This window comes from Simochromis diagramma, unplaced genomic scaffold, assembly GCF_900408965.1.
Source record: "Simochromis diagramma unplaced genomic scaffold, fSimDia1.1 OVJJ01000603.1, whole genome shotgun sequence".
Lineage (NCBI taxonomy): Eukaryota > Metazoa > Chordata > Actinopteri > Cichliformes > Cichlidae > Simochromis > Simochromis diagramma.
Window position 1 is genome coordinate 6,259,545 of NW_024387414.1, and position 18,295 is coordinate 6,277,839.

At 38.6% G+C, this 18,295-nt stretch overlaps 1 protein-coding gene across 2 annotated transcripts in view; it reads left to right on the forward strand.

Annotated features, from left to right (window-relative positions):
- The first annotated feature begins 1,850 nt into the window (after nucleotides 1-1,850).
- The window catches only part of ntrk3b (neurotrophic tyrosine kinase, receptor, type 3b), a 219,926-nt gene continuing 203,481 nt past the window's right edge, over nucleotides 1,851-18,295 (forward strand). For both annotated transcript variants that reach the window (XM_040011809.1, XM_040011810.1), the window contains exon 1: nucleotides 1,851-2,507. In XM_040011809.1, the coding sequence (XP_039867743.1) occupies nucleotides 2,266-2,507 (242 nt within the window). In that variant the 5' untranslated portion in view covers nucleotides 1,851-2,265. The remainder of the gene's footprint in view (nucleotides 2,508-18,295) is intronic.

Sequence of the window (18,295 nt, forward strand, 5' to 3'; positions counted from 1 at the left end):
GGTTTAAAAGCCACAGAGACACAGTGTTTAGAAAAAATGCGTGTCAGCTGTTCTGATACTCCTGACACACACGGGATCACAGGTTTTCGCTTAGGAACAGAATCAATCTTTGGAGATGTAATGTTTAAAAAATATGGCATCATCTGTCAGTTGTTTTGTTAGCTCAATCCCTGCTGTATTTGTTTTTTTTTTTGTTTTTGTTTTTTTTTTAGATGCCGTATTAAGGAAACAATAGTCATTACACTAAAACATGCTGGTTATATTATTAAATTAAATTCACATCATAGCAGAATGTAATAAGATACATATACTGTATTTTTAAATCACATTGGTATACACATGGACAGTGAAAGGCAGAAAGTTCCTTTTCAGCCATGCAGCTGATCATCTTGAAAAACTGAAACTTGCTCATAGAAAGGAACATCTAGGTAGAGTTCTCCTCTTGCCATGGTTTGTATATTCCAACAGTGTTTCACACCTCTCCTTGATTATAGCTCCTTCAGAATGTTTCCTATCTCCTTGCTTCTCTCTCCTCCAGATGCAGTTTAAGAATCCTTCAACCTGGCATAACTGAGATTGATTTCCGGGTCACAGACAGGAGTAGTACGACGGCTGAGAGGAGAGACAAAAAACAGAGAAAAAACAAAAGCCCACAGAGGGGGGCTACAAGACAGACATTGAATTTACAGGGAGAAAAAGAGTTCAGTGAGAAAACAAAGGGGGGAAAGTGAGAGGTACAGGGCTAAAAATGAAATCCGATTTCTAGTGTCAAATCCTGCATCACTCCAAACTGTAAAGCTCAAATATACAGTTAAATTAGCAATAAAGCACAAATCATTATTTGAGTATATACTCAAGGTAGAGATTCTGTTTAATTATTCTTATACAATTTGTTTACCTAAGGGGTAATTGTTTCAACCTGCAGTATTTTCCAATAATGTGGCTCTAGTGGCTCTGTGAATCTTCAACTGGGAAAAGCTATCAAGCTGGATATTTCAGGAGACTACATTCTGTGTTTACCTTTAGTCAGACACAAAAGCAAATGTTTAAAATGGAAAATCAGAGAGCTGTCACTACTTGCCCAGCTGCTGATACTGTTTTGTCTGAGTCATAGTTTCTTTCTCTCGCTAGTGTGAGCTATAGAGCCATAGTGGGCGCGTGGATGGAAAACAGCCATGTTGAAATTATCCTTCAAAGTCACTCAGTGACTCGTTTGGGATGTTTGAGCTTCACTGTGCAGAATGATGTACTGCAGAGTTTGACACTCAAATGCTCTTTTTACATCCGTCGGCTGAAAGTGGAAAGTTTCTCCTAAGTTCACCTAAAATGTGACTTTTGGTGAACTTTTAATGCCTGAAGGAGTTCAGCTTGACTGATGAATGCTTGCATATTCATAGGTTCTGAATTTTTTAGTCAGGTGGAGGTGTAAATGCCATTTTAAAAATTTCTAACTAGCTATGTGAAGATTTTTAATGTAAAAATATCCGACAAAAATGACAATTTTAAGTGCATTGGGTGTTCTTATACAGGTAATCCTCAGTAGCTTCTTGGGGGAAATGTTTTGGGAATTCTTCCAACAAGTGGGATCTAATCTTATCTCACGAATAAAAAAAGATAACATAAAATAACAATAAATAATTTATCTATCAATCCTCCAGTAAAATCTCTTGCAATTTTTTGGACATAGAATCAGCTTATCGCCCCTGCATTTTTACTTTTTAAATCTTATATCAGGCTACATGTTGCTCTGTAGTCCCGCAATCCTTGTATAGTGCAGTTGTAATCACTGTTGATTGCATGCAGTTTCTGCAGGTGTCAGTATGACTGTAGCCGGTAGGAGGGACTTGATGCTCCAACTTCTCATTTTGTGTCTCTCTGCTCTCTAGCCAGTCGTCCTGGTCCTGCTTGGAGAGAGGCGACGACGACATCAGAAGCACGGCATTTAAGGGGAACACCATGCATCGTGTGCTGTCAAGACGAGTGGACGCTCACATTTTTTCGCTTTGTTGTTTTTGATTTGCGTTATTTTTGTTGCGTCTTTTCTTTCTTTCCTCCCCTCCTCCTCCTTTTCACCCAATCTCTGACGCGCAAGGACACTACAGCATCCATCCACGGCAGAAACGCTCGCATAGAGCATCCTCTGTATAGACGCACCAACCATCCTCCTCCTTCCTTCCTCCCACTCTCCTGCTCTTCTCTTTTGTCGTTCTGTTCTAACCCAGAGGACATCGGGACCTCTTCTATTTCCCCACTTTGCCCGGAGACATGGATCTATGGTTTCATTCGATCCGGATTTGCTGGTGGAGGGTTTTGTTTCTGATGAGTATTTTCCAGGACTATCTGAGCTCCATGCTGGACTGCCCGCCGACCTGCAGCTGCTCTCAAACAGAGATCTTTTGCAATAAGTCCGACAACGGCAGGTTTTTCCCTTTACTCGCCCTGCAAGATACTGGGAGCAATGGGACCAGCGTTGACATAGCGGAGTTATTCAAAAACATCACCTCTATGTAAGTACATTGTACGGATTGTGCCGTGCGTTTCGGAATCATTGATTGATCCCATTCCCTGTATGTTGCTTTCTTTGCATTGATCCGACTTGTTGGCTGATATTTTTTTAATTCTTAGACTTTTTACACTTCTATTGGTCTCCTTAATGCCCAAAGATCCCCAAGCCATATTTGATAAATGGTCCTGAATGGAGGGTAAATGCGCTTGTTTTCCCTCACGTGCCCAATTAGTCAAATCACTTGCAGCTTAGCAATAAACTGCTCGGTCTTGAACCTGGGCAATGAATGTCGAATGTGTCTCTCCCCCCATCCCTAGTGTGTCCCCATAAAGTTGCTCCTCCGCAGCGGCACCGCAGGCCTACACGTCCAAATGACAGAAGGATGTTGCGGAGAACCTCACATCACCCATCCGCTTGATTTCCGTCGTCATGTACAGCAACTGTTCTGACAGATTGTGCTAAATGAAACAGAAGTAAATGGCGCAGTAAGGTCAACCAGTTACATTTTGAGCCCGCATCCTCTGAGAACGACGCGACCTGACAAACTTTATTGTGTCCAGATTATGCGGAGCGGATTGGGATGTGAAAACGTCACTTGTGGCTTTTTCTCTCCTTTCCACAGAGATGGACATGCAGAAATATTGGTTTCATAAAGGCTTTGCTCAAAACAGAGGCGCTATGTATGATGACGGCAGACTACCCCCCTCCTCCTCCCTCTCCTCTCCACCACCACCCACCCACACACCCCCAGAAGTACATTCTCATTCTGCATCCTACACCCCCTCGCTCTCCTCTCTCTCCCTCTTTCTCTCTCGCTCTCTTTCCCTGGCATCGATCCTCCCTGCTAACATCAAAGCTTTCTTTCTTGAAAAGTCAGGGGAGGAAGAAAAAAAGCCGAGCTCGGGCCTTAAATAAGACCTCTGGTGTCGATGAAGCTGATTTGCATATAAAGTAAACATCTCCCGTTAACGCACTGGAATTCCCCGCACGGTTTCCTCCGCGTCGTCTTACGCCACAAAGGACTTTTGCTGTCATCAGTTTTGGTATCCCGTTTACCCTTTATCCGTCTGAGGCAGACAACTTATTTTGTGACACGGTTCATCGCTTCCCCGTGCCGCTAGAGGGTAGCCTGGTACCCTCTATAATCTGGGAATCAAGTGCTGTCTTTACAACACAGGAGTCATTTACGTGACTGTTTTATCGGGGGTACTTTTTCTGTAAGGAATAAGCACAGGTTTAAAGCTCGGCTGTATTAAAAGGAAAGGGTCAGAGTTCACGGCGCACTAGTGATTAGTGTGACCCTCGAGTGACCCTCGTATAAAGATTTCCTTGCCGTGAAACCTCTCTCCTCTCATCCACTGAAGTCAACAACCTCTTAGATTTCCAGTTAAAAATGCCAAATATTCAGTTTATACCAAGCACAAAGTCACGCATTGATCGCCTTTTTTGCCTTTGAGAAAACCTAATGCAACTGACCCAGGACTAATTGTGCATTTCATGGCCCCTGGCCAGCTGGCAGCTTTTTTTTTTTTTTTTTTTTTTTTTTTTGGCTGCTCAGTATGGATGGCAACCTCCACTAGCACCACCAGCAGCTCAGTAACAGCATATCAGCATATACTGCCCAGTGTCACATGAGCTAACACGTCTGATTTAGCTGTGCATTCACACCATGCAGCAACAATAATTAGCTATTTAATATATAGTAATTACTTTGTATTCAAAGATTGTAATCATGTATGTTAAAATGCTACAGCACAATCATTTATAGCATCTCTACAAACATGTATTACCATAAATGATGTTCAAAGCTCAATGCTAATTTATTATCTGGCCAGAAGGTATGACCTTAAAAAATAGTAACTGGTGCATTGTAATAAAGAGCACTCAGAGACTGGGGCCACATACAATCCACGATCCCTTCTCTTTGCAAGTGGGGAGATACATGTGTTTTGATGACATGAATTCTATTTCATTCATCTCAGGAAATATTCAGAGGTGAGGGGACAATTTATGGAGATAGAAAGCTAGAGTGAGGGCTCCTAGCTGGAACTGTGGAGGGGATGGGTGGGTGATTGGCCAGCCAAAGAAAACTGCCAAGTCCAGATAATAGTTTTCCCAGTTCTCGCACATTAGAAATTCATCACAAGAGGCATCACTGCTTGAAGTGGATAAGATAAGGCCTTGCTGTTATACTTGAGGGGGAAAAATGGTTCTCTGAGAGCAGCTGAAGCATTTGACGGGTTTGTGTAAGTGTGGCTCTGAGCACAGGTGCGTATTTGTTTTCAAAATCCAATCAGCTTTTCCACCTCGAGTGATGACATTTGGTCTCATTTTGTTTTGTTTCTTCTTCTTTTTTTTCTTTCTTGTTTTTTGCTGAAAGTGTGGTTTGTAAAGGAGAGGCTAAAGTGTCGGACCAATCTCTATGGTCATTACTGCGCTGTCAAACTGCTAAACGTCTCCAATGTATACTTGGAGAAAAATCACCCTTGCAACCTCCCCATCTCTTGCGTACTTAAGCTGATCCTTAAATTCAACAATGCATCCATGCAATCACTGTCATTACTGGAGTTGTTGCAAAGCGCTGAACTAAAGCCGTATTTCACGGCAGACATTTTGGCTTGTAATTGCAGGAAAAGCACAGACTTCAGTTATATTAATGATGCGTGCATTGCACTTAGAGATGATCCTGGTATTGTGCATGCTGGCTGACTAGGACAGCTTATAGGAACCTGTATTGTAAATGGATAATTAACGATGTCTTTAATTCCATGGACGCTTGTCCTGCTGTGGCACAAAATGTCTGTTGTGAAAAAAATCTTTCAATCAGTTTGCCACTGTGAAGGTAAAAGTGTGAAAGGTCCATCTTTGATTGTGTGATAGTAATCAACCTATGATCTTGCTGCAGTTTCAATGGTAGTAGAAACGTATTCCCAGTCTTAGTTACAAACAGTTCATTAAGATATGAAAATGATATGAAAATGAAAACTGCAAAGCCCTAAAGTGCTGAAATGTGATGTCTGCTGTGCACAAGATAAAAGCACATCATCTGAAGATTTTTTTTTGAAGCATCCGTTTTAACGAAACCGTTGGTATGATCTGAAATTTTACAGATAATTACCAAGTTCCCTATATCTGTTTGCAGTGTTCAAGTGTAGCATTTTACAATTTTCTACTTCACTTACTTAAACACGAGGGGACAAAGGTAATGTTTTCCAGATTCTTAAAATGTAGTTTAAAGTTGAACTGCTTTTATATGGGTTTATGGCACTGTACTGTATTTTGCATGTCTTAATCCTGTACGGGTTTAGTATTTGTCCAATTCTATTTTTTATATCTCCAAACATCTTTAAAGACTTATAGCACATGTAGATTAAATAAGACGGCTCTGGTGTGTAGAAAAAACCTACAAAAAGATTTTTTTTAAAAACTAATTTGACTCTTTCTCCTCTGTTAAAACAAAACTCTGCATATTTTTGTATTTTTGGCTTAAAAACTGTATAAATAGAGGTACTTCATTGAAACTTCAATTGTCAGTGAATAGTGATGAGCAATTTTAAAGTCAACCACCTAATTCTGTTTTAGTTCTCCTTTATCCCATCTTTAGACACCTTCAAGTACAACCAAGACCTTTGTGTGTCCTGTGGTACCTGATACTGGGATCCTGGCAGCAAATAATTTCCCATGGGGTGAAACCCAGCAATTAAGATGTGGTTAAAATACAGTCTTTCGACTTGATAGAGTTTTACAAAAATATTCCACGAACTGTGTAGGAATTAAACATTTTTATGCACACGGCCTCATTTTCAGATGCTCAAGTATAATTGACAAACTAGCTAAATCTCGTTTCTTCCCATGAAATACTCTTCCAGGCCATTACTGTGACCACATTCAGTTGCTGCCTGTTGGTGGGTCTCTCTGTGTTTAGTTTGGCATGTTTGGGTTGAGATCTGGTGTGTGACTTGGTCTTTGGAGAAGATCCCATTTCTTTGCCTTTAGAAACTCTTCGAGTGCTTTTGCAGTATGCTTTGAATCATTATCCATTTGTACTGTGAAGCACTTTCCAATCAGTTTTGCAGCATTTGACTGATTCCGAGAAGAGAGGATAGCCCTGTACATTTCAGAAATCAACTGTTTTCTTTAATATGCAATAAACACTATTGACCTCCACTGCCAGGCCTCCACACTCCACTCGCTGTACTTTTCTCTTCCAATCATTCTGGTACAAGCCAATCTTGGTTGTCCAACAATTTTCTTGGACACGTTTTCCTGGTGAAGTCTAATCTGGCCTTCATGTTCTTGGGTGTAACCAGTGGTTTCATCTTTGTTGTAAGCCTTTTGTATTTCTATTCATGAAGACTGTCCTGATTGTAGACTTTGACCCTTGAGCATGTCCTTGATTTGGCTATCTCATCCACTTGAGTTATCTTATGGTCTTTTGGATTTGTTGGTTTTGCAGAGCTGGCCAGTGCAATGGAAAATGGCCTGTATTTGTATAGCGCTTTTACTAGTCCCCCCTAGGGACCCCAAAGCACATTACACACCCAGTCATCCACCCATTCACACACACATTCACACACTGGTGGAGGCAAGCTACAGTTGCTTCTTTTTAAGAATGTACCAGATTGTTGATTTGATCTCTCCTAACCTTTTTGCTATCTCTCTGGTAGGCTTCTTTTGGTTTTTCAGTAAATGATGGCTTCCTTGCCTTGTATTGACAGCTTTTTGGACCTGATATTGAGAGTTCCAGTGAAAAACGAAATGCAGGTTCAACACTCGAAATCAATTCCACATCTTTTATCTCCTTAACTATTCCTGGAATTGTAAGAGAACAGGCCACACCTGGCCTTCATGGGTTTTTTTTATTTATTTATTCAGTTACTTATCTTAGTATCTTAACAGATCTCATTTTAAGTAGTGTAGAGGCCTGGTTATTGTCGTGGTTGATTTGTGTGCCTAGAACTGTTCCTGAACAGTTTTTTCAATGTGTTGGGGTGCATCGTCTACCTTGGCAGACTATTGACTTGTAGTGTTGTAGTGTACCATTAACTGGCTGGGACCCACCCAAGGGTCCTAAATAGAACATATCTTTGTAATTGTGGGATTTTTCTTTTCTTTTCTTTTTTCTTTTTTTTGAGATTGCAATTTTCCATTAGAAGCTGCATATTACGCAGTGATTGAGAACGCGTTCCTATGGCACAATTGTGATACCATTTTTATTGGAGGTCGAGACTATAAAGCTGATAAACTGTGTATAATTGAATTTCTTCACAAAATAGCAGCAAAAATCCCTTCAGTTTTTCATGGATAGGTTTCAAACATCCACACGGAGATTTAAAACGTGTAATATTTGTTTTAATGTCACACCATATCATGATGTCTTATGATGTCATTCAAATGCACATTTTATGATGGGTTTTTGTTTTTATTGCTGGCAGTCATGTTGTCTCGTGTGAACGTAAAAAATCCAACATCCTCTATTTGCCTTTGAAATGAGAAGCCTCTTCCACAAGTGTTATAGCTTCAGCTTCTTTAATGTCAACTCTTTCTTCAATCAAAGAGATTTATGTGGATTGTAAAATTGCCATCTGTTTATCTGCAAACAAACTGAGAGTCCCGCACTCTTAAATGATTTACTGTTTATCTGCTTCGCAAAATGCAGCTTGAAGTTTATCGTTTAATATCTCTGGATTCTATAGGAATGTGTGTAGTCTCGTTTTCAAAGTCGAAAGGCCTTCCATCATAATGTTGTGTTTATCTTTATTAATCTCGTTACTTGCAGCAGGGGTCACTTTTAAATGTAATAAGCTGCCATCTCCAGTATTTATTTAAAAACTTTATGTGGATACTGCCTTCTTACTTTTTCAGTTTTTAAAACAGCACGGCTCAGCTTTAAACTATCGATCTTTGGACAACTTCAAGTACACTTTTTCTATGAAACCAGCTTACAGATGCTGCCAAAGAAACCTGAATTATACAGCAAGGTCTGCTCAGGTGGCTTGTGTAGGCTGCAAGTGTCCCCTGGTTCAGACACTGTGTGTTACTGCATTACATAAACTCAGCGTTTTCTCTACCTCTTGTAGCTCATGTGCAGCCCACAGACTGTGTAACTGTAGCCAATAGCAACTTCAGTCCAGATATATCCGCTACAGAGATCTTGTGTAAGGCTTCTGAATGGGAATTTGATAAGTGAACATTTGTAGAGTTTTATTGAAATCGTTACAAGTGGAGTATGTTCTGTTCAGCTGAGCTTTTGGAGTATCAGTTGAACCCATATTGAAAAAGATCTTGCACACATTTGGATCACCTGTTTTGAGGGGCACTCCAGCATTTTAGGGTTTGGCTTTCCATTAGGTTGGAGGACTTAAAGAATGATTAAAATCAAAATCATAAGCAACGATCTACTAAATTTTAGCTTGTACTACTAGTTTAGCTCCAGAAATAGTAGAACATCCGTTTCCCATATTACAATTTCCTATTATGTTTCATTAGACCTTTGCTAAATGTCGTGTCTCTGCTTCCAGAACTTACTGACATTTAATATTTGTCTCAACATTATTATATCAGCTTTCACATTCTGCTTATATCTCGTTGTGAGGAGTAAAGTAATTTTTAAAAAATGGATAGAAAAGAATGTTTTTATAAAGTTTGCATTTTTTTTGTCATGGTCAGTGCATTAGGACTAAACGTTTAAAGCCGTTTGTCCCAAATCATTTGGTACAAGACATCAGTTGTTTATCACCTGTGAGCTGCTAATACTATAGACGCTTGTAGGTGCTCAAAAAAGGTAAATGCTCACCCACACCCAAAAACCACAATCTGCATCACTAAGTAATATAAACATTTGAAACAAAAAAGAAGGTGTACATCTTAGCAACATAAGAAATTTACAGGAAAGATCAACACATGCACACACATGGACTACAGATTGTTCTCAAGTTAGCGCAAGCCTGAAATTGATCTGTTTACAGGATATGATAGGGCAGTTTGTGTGAGTTTCACTACTTTGGTGGTTCCAAAGTTTTCACCCTGCCACATTCACAGAACTGCCACCTGTAGGTATTAGGGTTATGTTATGCTGATTTTAATGAAAAATGTATCATTTCCTTAATTTTATATTTTAATATTTAACTGGATTAACTATTACAGTAATAATAGTTAATAATTAGTTAGTAATATTTTTTACTTTAGTGATATATACCACAAGTTTATTTCTCAGCCTTGCAGCTCAATTTAAAGAAGTAGCATTAGTAAAAGAAAAGAACAATATCCATGATGGGAAACATGAGAACTAACAGGAAATCAAATGAAGTTTTAGACATTTTATAATGTTGTCTGTTTTATTTTATAAAAGCACCCTTGAATACTACAGTTGATGAGTTTCAGATGTTTTAAAAATTACTTTATATTTATGTCTGTTTGGAAAATGGTAGATGACTACCTGTTTCCAAGATGCAGTAAGCTGGAACAAATGTCATAGGGGTTTATAACTCCCTGTAATATGGAATGTCAGATGTATGCAGTGGCGTAGAACGGTACACACCTTCCTTCTCACTGAGAAACTCCTACCTTCCTTCCCCTCCTTAATTCTGTCATATTTATTCATTACCTTTGGACGTTACTCCTCTTTACCCACTTCTTTCTCTTTGTTTTCTTTGTGTTGTGATGTTTTGATGTCTGTTTTTCTGATGCCCAGTTCACCTGACTCTGGTTGTAATTTTGATTTATTTTTCTTTGTCATGATCATATTTCACTTTGAGGTTTCCATAATATTGATTTTGTTTTATTATTTAGGACTGAGAATCATTTTACAAGCTTGCTGAGGCTTCTCTTTGTGATCTGTGTTGGTATAATTTGAACACACAGTTAAATTCTGCCTAAACTTCTGTTATTAGCATATGAAGAACAATGAGCAGAGATTTACACCTGTCACCTGCTTTTACACCTGACACCAGCCTTGGAAATCTACTCAGCAAATATCACACTGTATTATATTACCGCAGCATTTCTGCACCGTTACTCCCGATTTCTTCGCAAAGTGGTTGATTCATTGACTCATGATTCAACAGTTGATTTTTAAAATATACATATTAGCATGTAATTCTTTAGGCTTACTACTTATTCCCAAACCTTCCTTTCTCCAACCTTTGTTTTATATTAGATAAATTAGGCAAAATTATATGAATTTAAAATATTATATGAATTGTTAAATAATACTGCATACATTGTTTATTTAAATACAATAAATAAAATAAAATAAAATCAACTGTGCAGTATGGACAAGAGAAGACAGAAATGTGATATCTGAGTCTTAAAAAAAGTAAAGCAAAAGTACTCTTACGTCATTTTCAGTAATATTAACTACACTTTTTTTTTTATTTTTTTATTACCATTTGAAAATAACCATGACGATTTAATGAATCACCACAGGGGTCTCGCTTAATACAGTTCCTGGCCACACTCTAGACACAAAATTTCACAATTACAAGGATCAAAGTATAAGTACAAAATAACAGAAACAATGATCACAAAACTACTAAATTAAGGTCTTACAGTATAACAGTGTGCTTGCTGTTGTAGAGGTGTATAATATTGCTGGCAATGTTCTAAATGGCTTTAATTCCCCACTGCAAAACAAGGCTGTGCACGTCCAAGACTAGTTTGTTTTCAGTTAAGACAACTGCTATCACCTGAATAAGAATCTATCATGGATTTTTTTTTTATCAAGTCTCTTTAAAAATAAAGTCATGTGACTGCTGATGATCCTCTGCAGTGTTTGTTTGTTTTGTTTTTGCAAGCAACATTAAGAAGATTGCAATATACCTTCAAATGTGACAATTGGGTTTGGGGCTGACACTATCCCAGCTGACACTGATCAAGAGTCTTGGGTCCAGTCTGGACACATTGTCATCTCACCCTTCATGCTCAAATCCACACCTGCACCCATTTTTTTTTTTTCAACATGCATATCTTTGCACTTTGGGAGCAAACTGGACAACCCAGAGAAAACCCACACAGACGGAGGACGAACATGCTAACTTCATACACGTAGGCCCGAGGCATGTTAGGACCCTGAGCTAAACCACTGCAAATGGTCAATATAGAGATTTGCTTTTTGGTGTTTAAAACAGACGCACAAAAAACGGTGCATAATAAGTGGCCTGGTGTTTGATTTAAGAGGCTGCAATCTGCCCACTCAGCTACAAAAATAACTTCAGTATCTTAAAAGCAATTGCTGCAGTGGCTGCAGCACTCGGTGAAAGTACAGTAGCTGCAGCATAGATGCAACAAGGAGGACATTTTGTCTTCTTTTCACAAGGGGCCCATTCAGATTATTGCTCTGTCATCAGCTATGAAATGTCAAATGAAGCTGTTTGCTTTGGGGGTTTAGGTGATCTGACAACCTTTAAAAAATCTTTTTATACCTTCAGGCCTGCTGTATGATCATCAGCGTCATTACCATTGATGCTGTTTAACCACCCAGGGCAGAGTTGCTAACACACGTCCTGCCAATTGGTCCTTACGATACAGACCCCCCCGCTGCCTCCGCATTGCGAGGCTCACCTCAGGCAGTGCACGACAGGCTCCTCTGTTATAAGCATATCATCAAGTTTTCATGAGCCTGTCTTTGTGGAAAGTAGGTCACGGCTGCCATCTGAGAATTGGGAGGAGAGAGCGGCGCTTTCGTTCAGATCCTCTGCATGCAGAGTTTCTGTGAGAAGACCCGGCCATGTGGCTGACCCAGCTTCTCCCACGCCCCCACCACCTCAACTCCGGCATCTGCAGGCAGCCCTTGCGCCTTAAAAGATGCATACTAATGAAGCACCTTCCCCCGCTTTAACAATCAAAAGATGCATTGAGGATAGAGGGGTGAAAAAATACTGAAGGCTCTGCTGTTTTAGCCAGGATTAGAAAAACCCTTTAAAGCCTTGCAGCAGCGTTCCAGAGGCTTTCTGTTGACATTTAGTTGAGCTTCTGTTTTCTATACAGCAGATTATGATTCAGTGTCACCACTGTGTGCAACAGTTTATGATGTCAAACTTGTGAGATCATCTCTCTACCTATTTTAAACTGAAATTTGTTCCAAAGTGGTATTTTTTCCCCCCCTTTTTTTTAATCAGTTTACATGCACTGCTTTTTGCTGTTTTATTTATTCCTAAGGTTGCTTTGTGAATGATCACTTGTAAGGAACGCTTATCAAGCACCTGCTCCTCTCAGATATCTACTTATGAACACAAGACAAGTCAGTTTTATGTCTAATTAGGTAACATGAGCTTTACTGAAGCTTTATTACAGTTAATCATGTTTAAACATGGTATCTGCAGGCTTAGTGAAGCTACATTGAAAGCAGCATTACTGCTAATTCCTTCTTCTGCGTGATATTGATGGATGATTCATAGTGTGGGGAGTTTGTGTGATGGTGGTGGCTTGGAAACTGTCTTTTTTACTCTCTGTCTCTCTCCTCTCTCCTTGGTACTTCTCTAACCAAAACACCACACACACACACACACACACACACACACACACACACACACACACACACACACACACACACACACACACCATTCATTTCCTTAGAGATAACCTCCTCCCAGGTGAGGATGTATGTCTGACCCTCGCAGTGTCCATCACGATGTGTCGGCTCCTGTAGAAATGCCACCTTCCTTCCTTTTCTCCCGGAACCCTAATAAGGCTTCTGCTTGTTATTCATGTGGGATGTTTAGTGTTTCAAAAAACATCAATCATGTATTATCAAGTAGGATGAGTCACCCCACTGTCCTCCATGTCAGCGATGACTGGCAGAGCTGTGTGAATAATGCAGCTGTCTCGATTCTCACTGAGCTTCAGCCATGTTGTCCTACACGGTGCGCATGTTGATGGATGCTATTCAACACCATTCTCTCTCCTCTTTTGTGAAAAGGGAAACACTTATTATTACAAAGTTCTACTTTTAAAACAACTTCTTCATCTAGGTCCATATTTCATTCATCTGCTGTCCTATATCGTTTGAAATTTCACCCAGATGTGTCTAAGGAGATTCACTTGGAGGTTCTAGCTCATCTCAGCTTAATACTAGAGTAATCCTTATTTTAGTTATGTTATTTTTTTTATTTTTTTGGCATTTTTAAGGCCACAGCATTTTGGTAAGCTCTAAATGGGCAAAATAGTTTTTTATTTTCATTACTTGTTGAGGACTTGTTGGCTCTTTTTTCCTGACAAAGCACACCAGTATATTACCGAGATAAGCGCGCAGTGAGGCGCCCTTTCCTGCCCGCATCTGTCCATCAGTTTTCTCTCTGCACAAAACAGTGAGATGTGTTGGAGGCAATATGTGTGCTAATGTTTGGTTGGTAAACACTCATAATGAATTATTGGCGCTGCAATCTCGGCTGTTTAGCTTTGACTACCGACGTCATTGGCGGTAAGGACATAATAAAACACAGCAGCGCAGATGTTCCCTCATATTTCCCACAGAGCAGAAGCATGCACCACAGCGGCTTTTTTTTATCGATCGCCTAAGATGGTCTGATATCTGTATTTGCTCTGTTCTGTAGAGTATCGGTATTGCACTATATCAAACTATTATGGACCTGGCACACCATTCCGCCATGCTCACCAGTTATTCTCAGTGAGCTGAAGGCTCGGTAGCCACCCAGGAGTTGAGTACCAAGAGGGTTTCTTTTTTTAAGACCCCTGACAGTGCTTTGTGTGGAGGCTGATGAGAACACATTAAAAGTAAATGGCCCACTGAGACTCAGCTCTTCCTCCTCCTGGCTCCCTGTTGCTGTAATGACCTTGTTACTCCAATCAGAATATCACAGTCACTCTCCATCTTCTCTCTTGAACTTAAAAAACTCATCGTTTTAAGAAGCTCCTGACATCACCCTCTCTTAGTGCTGAATCACATTTCCTCTCTCATATTTATCTCCCTTCTCCAATATGCTCTCTTTTTGAAGCATAAAAACCCATAGCCGTTATTTTTGATATTCAGCTCCTTCAGTGGTTCCTGTCCCACACATACGCCAGTGTGACAAAAACTCTACAAATTAATAGAAGTTTGTGGATTTTGTTAAATTCAAGTGGAGCCAAGCTAGCTTGTATGCATAACTAATCTAGGTAGCTACTTGCACCTTCATCTCTATCAAATATGTCAGAATGTTATCTGTAATTCTCTGCAAGAAAGAAAACAAGTTTCTTTACTGTTAATCCTACCAAATTAATATATTATATATAGATAGATAAAAGTCAGACTCTGAATTATGCTAAGCTAAGTTAGCCTGCTATTTCACTTGTAATAGTCATCAAATGCAGCGTAACCAATGTTATTGTGGCTCTATATAATTTTTTTTAATCTAATTTTATTTTATTATTTTGATAAAAATAATTAAGACGTAGCCAAGCTTGTGTCTTCTCCTGTTAAGTTTAAGTTAAGTTAATTAAATCACACAAAGACAGAAAACAAGACACTTTCCTGTTAATAAGTAAATATTTTTTTCTTGGATAAAATGTGGCTTTCTTTTGTGAAAATGCTTCTAGAGATTACTTCATGTGAAAGACATCTTTTCCTTCAGGCTTTCTAAAACTGTTATGTTGATTTTTTTTTAAATTGCACTGTAAAAAGATAATTTAAGGTTCTTTTATTTATTTATTTTTTGTTTATGTTTGTTTTTTATTTTAATACGATGAAATGTCACTAAAATGGAAAGCAAAAAGAATGATAGGGGATTTATTCAGGAAACTGCATCTCTCAAACTTGCCCTTTGTTATTTGCTTAGTAATCCGGATTATAGTTATTCAGTTGCATACCAAAATTATGGAATGAATTGGGAGGGAGAGCATTGCATTGTTGAAGGAGCTGAATGGACATATTTTTGCTGCTGCTATGACTCGGATTTTCTTTAGAGATGAAGAAGAATGTGAAAGCAGAGACTTCTGCATAAGGATGTCTGCTGAAAACTGTCTTGCACGTGATTAATAATCTGGGACATGGGATATCTGAATTAACAAACAACCTTGTAAGTGCAAATCCACTTATTATGTTATTTACTAGATGCCATTTATGCCAGATGATGCATGAACTTAATGTGGTGCAAAATGAACTATTATCAAGTGTATTTAAGATTTATTAGCGTGTATTTTTTTCCAAACAGTTGTCATTGATTATAGTGCAGAGCAGAATTGTGCATTGCTAAGTCAGTAACAGACAAACATTTAACAAATATTGACCTCACGCAGCCATAATCAGGACACAAGAGATTTCAACAAATTTCATCATCCTGTATTTTATGCACTTCATGAAACACAGAGTCTGGTGTATAATTAATGAAAAATGCTGGGCTCCACATTATACAAGTCAATGTCAGTGGAGTCAACGGGGCTAAACAACAACAACAACAACAGCCGAGAATGCATACATTACCAGCAGCAGTGGCACCTGTGGGAATTGGATTAATTTAGGACTTTGGCAAAAAGCTAGCCTCCATGTGTAAAACTCGTGTCTTTTCTTTGATGAGACGTTGATGGAGGAACTGGACGGCACATCACTCCAGAGAAGTACCTTGCGTCTGCAGCTGTCTGTGTTTGACATTGTGAACTGTAGCTGCTCTTTTTTTTTTTTTTTTTTTTTCCCAGACGAAGTCATCACCTGTCAAGCATCACTAATGTGTTTATTGTTGCTGGAGAGATTGTCTCGGCTCCACAGAGAAATAGATTGTCAGCATTGTGCAGATTTCTGTGCATTGTTTTATTTTCTTACATATTTTTTTCTACTTTTAATACAGTATAATATATAGGTGGACTGAAATATATATTAAAAAAGCCAGAAAACCAGACTGCGTGACTTCCTTGTCATTTGGAGTTCATTTTGTTTTTCAGTTTTTCTGTCAACTTTCTGAAATGGTATTGCATTTTATTTGGAGTCACTTTGCTTTTTCTTTGTTATTATGATCTATTCTTTTCAGTTGTTTTGTAGTAATGTTTTTTGTGTATTTCTACGATAATTCTACATTTTTTGTGGGTGTTTTGAGCCTTATTTGCAGTCACCTCACATATCTTGTTTTTTTTTTTGTTTTTTGTTTTTTGTTTGCTTGTTTGTTTTGTGACTTTACACCTAGAAGTTTAACATTCATAGACTCTGAATTGGGCTCCCCTGACACATTGTCCCCTGTTCAGTAATACATGCATTTGTATCACTCATGGCATGTTCAGTACCAGTTGTAAAACAAGCACACAGAGGTGACAGGAGACTGCCAAGGCTTCATGTCTGGAGGTAGACTGATGAAACGAGTCCTTAAGTTACCTTGTCTGGGTGGACAGATTAGAATTGGGCTCACGAACCCTCATTTTGATAAAATACTAAGTGTGTATTTTTGTAAAAGTGTGTGTGTGTGTGTGTGTGTGTGTGTGTGTGAGAGAGAGAGAGAGAGATTTCGTCTTAAAAGGAAGCAGGAAGGAAAATAGCAAACAAATCAAATATTCAACAACCTTGAGCCTCGTCTCTCCTTAGTTCCATCTCTTCTTCTAGAGGTAATTGGCTGACATTGTAGACTTGTGAGAGATTTGTAGTATGTGAGGACTAGATGTTATCACACTTCACATCTCAGTCAGAAAACAAGAAGACAAATTTGGGAGAAAGTTAACAAGAAACCTCTAAGACTTCCCTTTGTGCTCAGATTTCACTAAAGCTGAAAAAGGTGATGTTTATTGATTCACCCAGAGAGTTGAAATTGTATAGGTGTAGCTTTTTTTATTCATTGTGTATTGGGTGATAATGATGGAATTCTTCAGTCAAACATCAACAGTGTCAAGCACATCTATTTTGTAGTTCAGTTTGAGATATTAAGACGGAGCCTGTGCATGTGTCAGCCTCAATGATAAGTGCTAAGGATTACTGGGGCAGTTCTGAGAGATTTGATATATTATTGTTGCACACCAATAAATGTTTTTTAAAGTTCTGATTAAAAAAACAAGCATTTTGGTTTAAATTTAAATTGAAAAAAATTATCCATTATTTTTATTTTTACAATTTTTTTTTTAGAAGCATGATTCACAGTTCAAAATAGGAATTGAGATTGTGCAGCCCCCCAGTTCTAACACTTCATGAAACAAGACATGAAACTAGCGCCCTTCCTCTTTTCTATAAGCAAACCTTCTTCTGATTGTCTGCTCCCTTGCAAAGAAGAGATTTAATCTGTGGAAAGGCGGAGCATCTTGAGCTGAGATTAGCAAAATACATGTGCATATGGCGACCTCATAATTTGAAACATCAATGTTTAAAATGAATACCCAGCATTGTAGCAATATACATGACATGAATATAAATGAAACACCTTCCTGTTGTTGAAGAAATGGATCTTTGCTTTGTGGATTAAAAACCACTCTTGCACCTGTAATAATAGACAGTTTCTTTTAGATGTACACATTTCCCCTTGATTCCACTCTTTTTTTTCACTAAGCTAATTAACTCATGGCTCTACTGCCACCAGTCAATTATAGAGTAGACAATAATTTCAGCATTTTTTCTTTCTTTTTTGCTACAAGCCTGCAATTAATTTAAAAGTACATTACTTAATAATTTGTTCCATTTTTGGACTGCCAAACTGCTTCGAAGGCTGGTGGAAATTGTATTGTTGATCTTTCAGTCTGCTGTGCATGCAACTTTAACTGTTTTTGAAGGGAAATAATCTTTTTCAACATTACCAGAATCAAAATCAATAATAAAAAAGACACAAAAATCTGTAATAGAATATTGATGGCAGTTTTATAGTATTAGTGATCTGTATGAACTTTTAT